Source organism: Acinonyx jubatus, chromosome E1 (assembly GCF_027475565.1).
Source record: "Acinonyx jubatus isolate Ajub_Pintada_27869175 chromosome E1, VMU_Ajub_asm_v1.0, whole genome shotgun sequence".
NCBI classification, from domain to species: domain Eukaryota; kingdom Metazoa; phylum Chordata; class Mammalia; order Carnivora; family Felidae; genus Acinonyx; species Acinonyx jubatus.
Genome location: NC_069397.1, coordinates 30,612,682 through 30,625,517, shown reverse-complemented (window position 1 = coordinate 30,625,517; position 12,836 = coordinate 30,612,682). Strand labels below are relative to the sequence as shown.

Genomic DNA, 12,836 nt, shown 5'->3' with positions numbered 1-12,836 from the left:
TCTCTCTTTCTCTCTGTCAAAATAAATAAACAAATAGAATATTCTTGAAGAAATAGAGTAAGGTGGGGGCACCTGGGTGGTTCAATCGATTAAGTGTCAAACTTCAGCTCAGGTCATAATCTCACAGCTTGTGAGTTTGAGCCCCACGTCGGGCTCTGTGCTAACAGCTCAGAGCCTAGAGCCTGCTTCAGATTCTGTGTCTCCCTCTCTCTCTCTGCCCCTTCCCTGCTCACACTGTCTCTCTTTCTCTCAAAAATAAAATAAAAACATTGTAGGGGCGCCTGGGTGGCGCAGTCGGTTAAGCGTCCGACTTCAGCCAGGTCACGATCTCGCAGTCCGTGAGTTCGAGCCCTGCGTCAGGCTCTGGGCTGATGGCTCGGAGCCTGGAGCCTGTTTCCGATTCTGTGTCTCCCTCTCTCTCTGCCCCTCCCCCGTTCATGCTCTGTCTCTCTCTGTCCCAAAAATAAATAAAAAACGTTGAAAAAAAAATTTTTTTTTAAAAATAAAAACATTTTAAAAATTATTTAAAAAAAAGAAATAGAGTAAAGTTTTATTTCATTTAAATAATTATTTGTTGTGCCTTTTTCCTCTCCTTATGATGAGACTTGGGTGGGGGGGGGGGGTGAAACCTAATGGTTTGTTGTGATAGCTCAGTTACTTTCCAAAGAAGTTGGCTCCTGAGCCATGGAGTCTGTTCTTTAGTGCGTTTGTGTATATTATACCCAGCAGTGGATCCATGACAAGCCAGGATCAAAGGACTGACCCAAAAGGTCAGTTAAAATCCTGAGCGGTATGCAGGGATGGATGCAGCAGAGGGATAAAACCATGTTGTTCTAGAGGGGTACCAGCCATAGCTGGAATATAAGAGAATGTGGCTACCTCAACATGGGCCTGTTGTCTTGATATGATGAGGACACAAATGTGCTCGTTTACAGAAATACGGCCATATAATTTCTCGCTTACTTCAATCTGCATTTCTTTATAGCTCACTAACTCAATCCCATTACAGAAATGAAAGCTACGTTTAGCAAATTGTTTGGCCGTTTATGTTTAATGCACAAAATCTTAATTAACAAAATAAAATGCTGCAATCCATTGTAAATCACTTTGCTAAACTTTCAGCCTTCACGAGGAATTTGGTCTTGTCCAGAAGCTGCTTTCAAGCCCCTGCTGATCTGGCACTCATGCACCAATTCCCTGTGGAGCTGAAAGAATGTAAAGGGAGCCAATTAAGGAAACTTTGAGCCAAAATAGACAAGCAGGGGCCATCTTGTCCATCCTTCTGCCTTCAGGCAAAAACCATCCCCTGCACCAAAAATTTGTGCTTGAATCCTGCTGACAAAAATGCTCACCCCATGTAAATGACAAGTCATAATCCAGTTAATGCAACTAAAGCAGATTGTTAACTGTTCGAGACTTATTTATTGTGTTCTAAAGATGCTGAGTAGGAAAGCTCATCTGAATTGTTTTAATTCCTCCCTTCTAGAAAATTATTTTGTATGAGAAATGTACTCAAATAATTGTAAAGATGTGGGAAGTTTGCATCCAGGAAATAAAGTTATCTTTATCATCTTATTAAATGTATTTTTGGTTTCCTTTCACTGTAGGTCTACCTTATGGGTGGGAGGAAGCTTACACAGCAGATGGAATCAAGTACTTCATCAAGTAAGTACAAGCATCTCAACCAAGTAAGCAATTTTCTTCACATCTGGAGAGAACCTGGAAGTTGCAGAATAATCAGCAAAACCAAGAAACCCTCTTGGAGGTTACAAAAATTAGTAACAAGAAATGAAGCCTCACCATTTTCATTTCATGTGATTTAAATGCTAATATCAGATATCGTTTTGGGGGGGAAAAACCCTAGTAATTATTTCAAGGGAAACAGCAAAAAGTTGGAACAGGATCATAATTTGAACTTAAATGTTGGCTGCCTGAATTCACTTCTGGCTAAAAGTATTAATACTCATGAAAAGTTAATATCTAAAGAAAAAAATCAACTTTGTATGTCTTAAAACTCAATAATGTTAATAATAATCAGCAGTTTTAATATTTTACAACGTACACAGTTCATTCATTCTGCAAATATATTTTGAGCATTTGCTCTATGCCACGCAATGTTCCATGCCTTGGAGATACAGGAGTAAAATATACTGGCTGGTTCTCTGATATCATGGAATTTATACAACAGTAGGGAAAGACAAAAAGTAAATAACTAAAGAGATAAATGAGGCATAATATGAACAAACTCTATTTCAGTGGATTCTCAGAATATCTTTTGAAGTATGTGGCCTTATTTTGTGCTTTATGGATGGAAAACATAAGAGCTTAGAGCAGTTGCCCAAAAATCCATAGCTACTAAATTACCAAACCAGAATAGAATCCAAGTCTTTTCACTGCAGGATTGTCAGCAATAGAGACCTGCCTTTGAAAGCCTCAAGAGTAATACCTGTCCTAGCTGGACTGGTTAGCTTTACCCTGGAAACGCAGTCTGATCTACTTCCATTGTGTTCTGGTTAGCTCCCTTCATGTCACAAGTGGTGTTATGAGATCACAAAGGGGAATCCCAAAGACTCCTGACACCTGAAAGACTCCCTTGATTGTCCTTTTTAGTAATGTGTTCTTGTTATGCATTTGGAGAGGAAAGGGAGGTATGTCCTTGATGTCCTTTCAAGTGTGCGAGTATTTTCCAAAGCAGTATTCAAATTTTGATTCTCAAGCTCTGTGACTTTACACAGGTTCCTATGTCACTCTTCACCTCAGTTTTCTCATCATAAAGTAAGGGAAGTATTGCCTACTTCACAGAGTTGTTAAATGTGATGCTCCTAGCATAGAACTTTGAACACAGTAGATGCTGAGTAGTCGTTATTAATTTACAGTACGGAGAAACCCATGATTGTTGGTGGGGAAAAACATAAAAAGTCATATGACCATTGAAAACATTGAGAACTCAAAAGTCCATACTTAAAAAGAATTGAGAAAAAAACTAGGAATAAACTTGGCAAAGCATATTTGTGATGTATATTTTTTCTTGTGGTCCCTAGCAAAAAGTAATTAATAAAGCAAAGGCACAGTTTATAATGTGTGGAGAAAGGGACATTTGGAAAAGAGGACCCAGGATTCCCATGCAAAGATTACATTTAGTACCATACTGCTCACTGCCAGAATCCTATCTCTTCTGGAAGGAAAGTTGCCCCCTGCTATGCTGAGTTAACTGTGTTCAGTTCCTGGAAGATTTGAATCATAATACTGTAGAGGTGGCAGGAAAATGAAAACCACATTCACGTTTGCACTGGGTTTCTTTCTCATACTTACTTTGTAATGATTAAGGGAAAAGATGGAGGGGAGAGGAAAATGAGCATTTACAGAGCACGGCCTGATGATGCTCAGTAGTCAGGCATATATTAGGTGGATTTTTGTATGCGTTGCATCATTTAATTCTCCCAATGGTGTGGAGAGTGGACCCCACTTGGCTCTTATTAGGATGCTATTATGGTGGTGGTGAGCTGCATCCTGTCTCTTCAGCCATGCCTGTCTCCTAGAAAGTCCCCAAAAAGAAATGCCAGATCAAAGGAAGGCAAACTAGCATTCATTATTAACTGGGGTTCTGGTTCAAAGGCCTTTGAAAAAATATCTAAATGAGTCTGGACCCTGTGAGCACTCCTTAGCCTCAGCCAGCTGTCACCCAAAGCTGAGTGGCACCCTAACTGGTGCCATATGAGGAAAGGATACTAAGGACACAGTCACTAAGATAAAGACAAGGAGGAAGCGAGAGTGTTTCCCATTGCCTGGTACCCAGCTGGCTTAAGCCACTGTGCCTTGGGGACTGGAACAATAGTCTTGGTCTGGTGTCTGCTACAAAGAAGAGTAGCATCCAAGGAGAGGAGAAGAGAGAGGGTAAACAAGCCATTTGTCTGCCTTCAGATCTAACTCACAGTCCTGTGGAAGGAACAGAAAGAGACGCTACATTTATATAGTCTACTCCAGCATAGAAAATACATCCCTTCAACCTGCCCTTTGGAACTCCGCTGATTCTCTTCCTTGACCTTAATCTTGACTTACAAAGAAAGCATTACAGAAATGATAACATAGATTTGTTCCCCAGAGGACACTGGTGGGTATCAGTGTCTCACCTTTAGAGTTGGAGACCCTATGTGGAAAAGAGACTAACTTGATCAGGGCCACACGGTAGCAAAATTGCAGAACCAAGGTACGTAAAGCCACCCCCCAACACACACACACACACACCCATGCTTTACCACCTCCACATCCTCATTTTAACATAGTATGTTTCCATGTGACAAGAAAGATATTTTAAACAGATCTTGATTTGGGGAGAGCTCTATACTTTATCCATTTTTTTAAATAGCAGAACAGAAAGTTATAAGAATAAGTAGTTATCTCCTGGAGATTAGAAAGGTCACATAGTGAAGATAGGAAAACCTAACAATATGCCAGTTCTTCCTTTACCTGGCCTCATGGAGGAATGAGCTGCTTGCCATGAGTTAGGTTTTTCTGCTAGAAGTTGACCCCATTCAAGCACCAACATGTATTTTAGCTTAACTATTCTTGATGAAAGTTTTAGTTAATAAGTGTTACATACTTCCTTGTCTTCTTATATCGAGGCCACTTGGGTCCAAATGCTGATGTCTCCACAGCATAGCTGAACAATCTTAGACATGTTCACTTAAGCTCTCTGGGCTTTAATTCTCCATATTTATGGACTGGTAAGAATATTAGCACTTCGTAGGGTTCTCGTCCAGAATGAATGAGCTTATGTACATGAAAAACCTACCATAGCACCTAACCCAAAGTACATACAGTAAAGTTTAGCCCTAACTCACTCCCTCTCCTCACTGTTAACATTTTGATAGGGGGTTACTTCCTAGCTCTTAGCTGCTATGTTCAGATAGGTGATGTTGCCACATAAGTAATGGCTGCGTAAGCAAGCATCCATTGTATGTCTTTCTTGGAACTATTTATTTAGCTTTTTTGTTTTATTTTTTTAATCTTCATCCTCTCACTTATCCCAGCTAAAATTGTGAGCCTGGATAACCTTAGCTTTTGGGGTAAAAGCAGTTCAATTACCAGGTAAATGTACTTTGGAGGCAAGAAATAACAACTAATGAACTCAGGCCATTGCCTCTCTCACCTTAACTTAAAAAGAACAGTCTGAAATCGCCCTTCCAGAACACCGGAGGAGATGATGGTCTGTATACATAGAATCTCTTCCCTGAAATTGACACCTGTCACTGTCTTCCCCAAAATTCAGTTGTTACATCTGATGGAAGCCAAGCCTCAGGCAAAGGAATAACTGTCATTGCTGTCCCAAGAATGCCCAGATGAATATAGTCCTCACTGAATATTCCTATCCATCCACATGTCCACTGCACACCTATTAATACTGTATAGTAATCATCTACTTAAGTTCTGATGTAAGAGAAGAAAGCGTTTTACCCGGCATACACAAATTTAATCAAATGTTGGCATTGCTAGAGCCGGTGTTTCATAGAAGTAACAAACGTGTGTGTTTGTATATATGTGTATGTGTGTATACTGATATGTGTATGCAATATGCACATAGGCAGGGCTTGCCCACTTGCTATATATATATGAGTGTGTGTGTGTATACATATATACACACACACACATGCATACCAGCACATTCAAGGGAAAACTTTTGTATTGTCTCCTTAGAAAGTGGCAGCATTCTTTTTTTTTTTTTTTTTAACATTTATTTATTTTTGAGACAGAGAGAGACAGAGCATGAACAGGGGAGGGGCAGAGAGAGAGGGAGACACAGAATCTGAAACGGGCTCCAGGCTCTGAGCTGTCAGCACAGAGCCTGACGCGGGGCTCGAACTCACGGACCATGAGATCATGACCTGAGCCGAAGTGGGACACCTAACCGACTGAGCCACCCAGGCGCCCCAGAAAGTGGCAGCATTCTTAAATTTAATGACAAAATGCCAGTTATCTTGATGGTGCTATGATGAAAGTATCTGATTAACTTACCTGTTTTTCTAGCCAATTTCTTCCCTTTGGAAGTTGCATACTATTAAAGATTTATAGTAGTCCTTTGATATGATTCCACTTTAAAATTTATTGTAGAATTGAACAAAATTATGTCGGGAGTTATGTTTGATAGTAAAGCTGAATGTAATTATTACAAACTAGACATTGCTGCCACATTGCCTTCATTGTATTCTTTTCTTTATGGAAAAATTCAGATTCACTGTGATCAGTGATCATAATTGTATTAATTCTCTATTGCTGCATGATAAATTTCTCCCAAAGTTCGCAGCTTAAAACAGCAAACATTTATTTTCTCACCCAGTTTCAGAGAGTCAAGAATCCAGGTGTGGTTTTACTGGATCATCGGCTCTTTCTCTCTGGTTTTCTCATGAAGTTGCGATCAAGTGGTTAGCCAAAGCTAGGGATCGAAGAGTGCCTTAGTGGGGCTGGAATATTTGTTCCAAACTCACACGTGTGGCTGTTGGCAGGAGGTTTCTGTTCCTCACCACAGCACGGACCTTTCTCCAAAGGGCTTTACACAACAAGGCAGCTGGCTTTGCCCAAAACAAGAGACAAGAGAAAGAGTGAGAACAAGAGAAACATGAAGAAAAAAGCTACAGTGTCTTTATGACCAGTCTCAAAAGTGGGTGACATACCATCACTCCTGCCATATGCTATCGGTCACATAGACTAACCCTGGTACAGTGTAGAAGAGTATAAATGACAGAAGGTGGGGATCATTGGGACCTGTCTTGGAGGAGCCTGCCACAATGCTATTTCACAATATAATGTAAGTAAACATATTTTATATATGTGTGTGTATAGCCTGTATATCTATATAAATAATGCAAACATCTAAGTATTAGACACTTGCTTCAAACATGAAATTATCTCCGTTTAGTGATTTTTCCAGTAGGTGTAATCATTTGTTTTTTGGGTTTTTTTTAAATTTTTTTTAATGTTTATTTATTTTTGAGACAGAGAGAGACAGAGCATGAACGGGGGAGGGTCAGAGAGAGGGAGACACGGAATCTGAAACAGGCTCCAGGCTCTGAGCTGTCAGCACAGAGCCCGACGCGGGGCTCGAACTCACGGACCGTGAAATCATGACCTGAGCTGAAGTCGGCCGCTTAACCGACCTAGCCACCCAGGCACCCCAAGCATTTGTTTTTAAAAGTTACTTATGCTTGACTTATAATTCTCCGTGTATTCATTTGTGTTGATACACCTTTAATGTGAGATCTCTCCTCATGTTATAAAACGTTTGTCCATTACATAGGAAGCAGTATACTTTCCAGCATTATCAATGCCTATCAGTATAACCTAGAAAGTCCATAATTTCTGAATAAAACAAAAGTTTCTATCTGGAGCAGGGAAGGCAAATAGATTTCACCTCACTGTCTCAAGCATTGTTTTGTGAAGAGTTCAAAGTCTATGTTCAGCCTCAGTGACGTCTGATTAATTAGACGTCTGCTGTGGGTTCAGGGGGCAAGAGGTGTAGGGGCACAGGCCACATCTTTGCAGTCTTTGGTCTTCAGAACATTTTGCTAGCCCAGGAACTCTGCCAGGATGAACAGTGACAGTACACAGGGTAGGTTGAAATACTGAACATGGACATTGTTTACAATGACAATCCACCCAAAAAAAGTTCTTATGAGACAGTATTTAAAAGCTTTGCCTTGGGGTGCCTCGGTGGCTCAGTCGGTTGAGCGCCTGACTTCAGCTCAGGTCATTATCTCACAGTTTGTGGGTTTGAGCCCCACATCAGGCTCTGTGCTGACCACCTGCTCAGAGCCTGGAGCCTGCTTCAGATTCTGTGTTTCCTTCTCTCTCTCCCCCTCCCCTGTTCACGCTTTGTCTCACTCTGTTTCTCAAAAATAAATAAATGTAAAAACAAAAATTTAAAAGTTTTGCCTTAATGACTCCAAAAGGTAACTGATGTCTGGCAGGCATGGCTTTCTTCATTTCTCTCCAGTCTGAGAAATTAATGTTCCTAAATGATTGTCTGATTTGAAGTAGGACATCCTATGAGGTTGTTTCCCAGGTAGGAAAGAATGTGGATCATAACATGTATGAATAAGACTTGCCATTGTCAGCCAACTGTATTAATTAAAGGCTCAAGTTACATCGTGTCCTCTCATTTATAAAATAAATAGAAAGCACAAAAGAGGAAAATTTGAGGTTGTTTTCTTACCCCCTATTTTACAAGTAGAGCCTATGCTGGGTAATTCTAATGTAATTAGAAATTAGAGAGATCAGAGGGGAAGGAAGAATGGATCATTTCTGTCTTGGAAATAAAAAGCTACTACTTTTGACTTTTCCTAAATCCTTGGCAGACTATTTTAGCTCCACTTTAGTGGACACTGTCAGGAGCCCTCTCTCTGAAGACATCATTAATTTGGCTGCTTTGATTCATTTTGGGTGGGCTAAGGAATACCCATTCACAGACTTACTATAAGTGTAAGGCCCCCTTGATGAGGTATCAGGGCAATTTCTATGCACTTAACTTCATTTTAGAGGAGAGTGCATGTAATCCCCTCACCATCTTCTGCCTGCATGAGAATCCTGAGCATTTCATTCTTAATGAGACTGTAATGAAGAAATAAAAGATGAATTGAAGGAGGAAATATGGAACTTTTAAAATACTTTGTCCCTGAACACTTCTTAGACATGAATAAATTGTACTGAAACCACTGGTTTGGATGTAAACATCTATGTGACAGTGGGTTTAGAATACCCAGTAACTAGTACAATGCCCGGTATGCGTAGGTGCTAAATAAATATCAAATGCATGAATACTGTCACTGGCAATTTAGGAAAGCAATTGGTGAGAAAAAAAATGCAGACTCTAGTCTCAGACAGACTTGGGTTCCTTTAGTTTATGTACCACTTGTGAGTGTGACCTTGATTTAATTGATACTGTTTTCAGCTGTCTGCACTCCCTTTACTCATTCAAAAACAAGGACAGTAGTTGGCGCACCTGGGTGGCTCAGTCAGTTAAGCATCCCACTTCGACTCGGGTCATGATCTTGCAGCTCATGTGGGGTTCGAGCCCCACATCAGGCTCTGTGCTGACAGCCTGGAGCCTGCTTCAGATTGTGTCTCCCTGTCTCTCTGCCCCTCCCCCACTTGCGTTTTCTCTCTCTCTCTCTCTCTTTCTCTCTCTCTCTCTCTCAGAAACAAACGAAACAAGGCTAATAGTTTATGTCTCCTTGGATTGTTTTGAGAATTGAATAAATAAGGGAGGTAAAGCCCCTGGCAAAATACCTGGCACATGGTGAGCACTTAACAGAACTTAGTTCTCCCTCCCTTCCTCTATTTCATAGTATTGCTATTTGGCAATGGAGGGGCTTTAAATGACAGCTCAGCTTTATTTTGCACAGCTGCAAATAGAAACCACTAACCAAAACCTGCACCTATGCCACTCTCCAGCCAGTCATAAGCCCTGTGACAGGAGCCGAGAGGTTGCATTGCTCAGGAGCTGGAGGAGAGAGCTAGCTCTAGATTTTCTATAAATATCTACGAAGGGGTGTAGCAATATGAAGTGCTGTATGAGCAACTGTCATTTAAATGAAAGGCCAGCCAGCTGGCTTAGGTTATACAGAATGGCAAAGCCCATGGACATGAATAAAACATCCAGATCTAGACAGCCAGCATCAAACTCTTTCCCCCCATTTGATCAATGACAGGTATAACTGAGGCTTAAAGCATGTTTTTTAGCATTTCATTGGGATACTATAAGCAAATCCTCTGGGATTCCGAGAAGTACTTTGGAAATGCATCACCTCTCTGGGGGTTATACTTTTATTTAGCCAGATGTGGAATTCTCTTTGCCTCCAGTACCCTTTATTTTAAATTTATTAACAAATACTAACTTTTATGTCAAACACTTTCCCTTCCAAATTTGGTTGCTGTATTAGTCTGCTAGGACTGCCATGACTGAGTGGCTTAAATAACAGAAATTTATTTTCTCATAGTTTTGGAGGCCAGAAGTCCAAGGTCAGGATGCCATCAGGATTGATTTCTGGTGAGGCCTTTCTTCCTGGGATATGGACAGCTACCTTCTCACTGTGTCCTCACATGGCCTCTTGTCTGTGTGCACAGAGATCGAGGTCTGGTGTCTCTACCTCTTCTTACAAGGATACTAGTCCCATTGGACCCAGGGCCCCACCTCCATGACCTCATCTAACTTTACCTCCCCAAAGGCTCTGTCTCCAAATACAGCCACATTATGGATTAGGGCTTCAATATATGAATTGGAGGGGGTAGGGAGCACAATTCAGTTCACCACAGCTGATTCTTTCTTAAATTACTTTTCATAAGATCTCCAGCACCTTCTTTTTCTTCATCCAATAATCTCCATTACAATGTAGCATATAATCTTCCTATACATTTACCAAGTTTTAGGCAAATTGCAAAAATTAATCCAAACCAGTGCCTTTTCTCTTGTGCCTTAATCTTCATGGATGAAGCAGTTAAGGGGAGGGAGAGTGTGGTAGGGAGAATAATGGCTCCCAGTGGTGTCTACGTGTTAATCTCCGCAAACTTTGAATACATTAGGTTACGGGCTAAAGGGGCATAAAGGTTGCAGGTGGAATTAAGGCTGCTACTAGCTGATCCTAAAATAGGGGGACTAGCCTGGATTATCCAGGTGGGTCCAATATAATCACATGAGGCCTTAACAGTGGAAAAGGGAGGCAGAAGAAGAGGGTCAGAGAAAGAGATGTGACAGTGGAAGCAGGGACAGATAGGCTATGTTGCTGGCTTTGAAGATGGGGGCTAGGAATAACAGAACGTGGATGGCCTTTGAGCTGGAAAAGCAAGGAAACAGAGTCCCCACTAGAGCCTCCAGAAAGGAATGCAGACTTGCCAGCACCTTGATTTTAGCCCAGCAAGCACCCTGTTGGACTTCTGTGCTACAGAACTGTAAGCCAGTGACTTTGTGTTGTTTACAGCCACTAAATCTTTGGGAATCTGTTACTGCACCAATATAAAACAAATACAGGGAGTCAGAGATAGAGGGGACAGGGTGATGGTTATAAGGGACCTAGAATGTGTCCAGGCATGGATCTAGAGGATGTATTCATGTTATCTCTTAACACTATTGAGACAGGTGTGGCATGTTTTCTGTATTAGGGAACTGAGACTCAGAGTTTAAGTGTCCCAGAGACACACAGTCAACCCAGTTGGAACATGGGCGATCTGGAATTTCAAATGAGGTCTGCATAGTCTATATGAAAGAACAGTGGCCATGGTCTACATCCACACCCTAGTTCTGCTACCGTGTGAACGTGGACAGGATGCTTGAACTACCTTAGCCTCCATTTCTGCAATTGTAAAAGTTGTAGCGAAAAGTTAGGTTAATGAGATTTGTACGAAAAGCAAATTGGGAAATCAGTATCAAAGAACATCGTAAAGTACAAAATGCTAATCTGATGTAAAGTCTTATCCAGCTGCCACATATCTAAACATCTATATCAAAAGAATGATCCAGGATATTGAAAGGGTTGAAGGATCTTCTTAGATCTCACCTAAACTTTGTTACTTAGCATTAACCAGGCCCCTTTATGAAAAGTCTCCATCCTTTTGTTGGATATTAGATACCTAGAAACATGGCTTTGGCTACATCCTGAATTACTTCAGAGGCTGAAAATTCCAGTGTAGTAAAATCACTTCAGTAAAGGTTAGAGAATTGAGGGGTAGGGCGAGCTCTTAGCTAGACTACTTACCATTTTGTTTGTCTTTGGTAGCATTTTATGCTCTACCAGTGTTACTAACACAAGATTTGTTTAGCGAACTATAGTGTTTGTTTGATGTAAATAATTATAACTTAAATCCTGGGATTTGAGTAAGTTTACATATAACTCTGGCTATTTAGCAAGTAAACTCTAGTCAAAATTGTTTGAATCATCATAGTGGTTCAATTTTTACCTACTACCAAGTATATGAATAGACCTTTACAAGTTACTTGGATATTAGAATATGGGTGAAGAGGGTTAGTGGTCCTGGTTATTTGGTAACTTTTAGGCTATTTATATAATTTGAACTCTTTCCTGATAACATATTTCTGAATCATTCCGGGTGAAGCTACTGCATTTTCACACCTGAAGATTGTTTTATCTGATCCTCAATTATAAATAAGCTAGTCTACCACTTTTGAGCATTTTTTTATTTTTGGTATAATAATATCAGCGAAATGCCTGGTGGATCTATGCATCAAACATTTATTGACCCTCATTTTCTGTGAGCCTGACACCGAGGCTGTAAAGATGCGTGCAATACTTCTCTGCCCTCTGGAAGTTAACAGCCTGGTGGACAAAGACAGATATATTAAGAATTCATTTCACAATGTGAAAAGCATAGGAGACTTCTGGAGAAGCAGGCTTCATGCAAGTACTTTTTCATACTTACTCAATTAAAATATGAGTTTTGTGGCAAGTGCTTTAAGAAATGCTTTAAACATATGCTCTGTGATCAGTCAACACATCTTTATCTCATCTTGTAAAACTGAAGAGCACTTTTCAGGTGGTCATTTAATCCATCCCAGAACCGCCATACATATTGTTGTTGAAACCAACCCAGATAACAGAGCCTCAGAGAGAGAATTTAACATAATGGCTAAATTCTCAGAAGTTAGATTTGGGTCTAGATCCTGGCTCAAACACATTCCAGTTTTATGACCTAAAGTAAGTTATTTCACCTCTCTCGGTATTAGTTTCCTATATATAAAATGAAGGTGATAAGTATAACTTTTTCCTCTGCTTCAAAATAAACTAAGGTTCTAAAAGACAGATAAGTCCATTGATTCACAAGTCCAAGATGGC

At 40.4% G+C, this 12,836-nt stretch overlaps 1 protein-coding gene across 10 annotated transcripts in view; it reads left to right on the top strand.

The window, feature by feature from the left end:
* The window catches only part of STXBP4 (syntaxin binding protein 4), a 166,939-nt gene that overhangs the window by 142,631 nt on the left and 11,472 nt on the right, over positions 1-12,836 (top strand). For all 10 annotated transcript variants that reach the window (XM_027034161.2, XM_053212452.1, XM_053212450.1 and 7 more), the window contains one exon: positions 1,608-1,665. In XM_027034161.2, the coding sequence (XP_026889962.1) occupies positions 1,608-1,665 (58 nt within the window). The remainder of the gene's footprint in view (positions 1-1,607; positions 1,666-12,836) is intronic.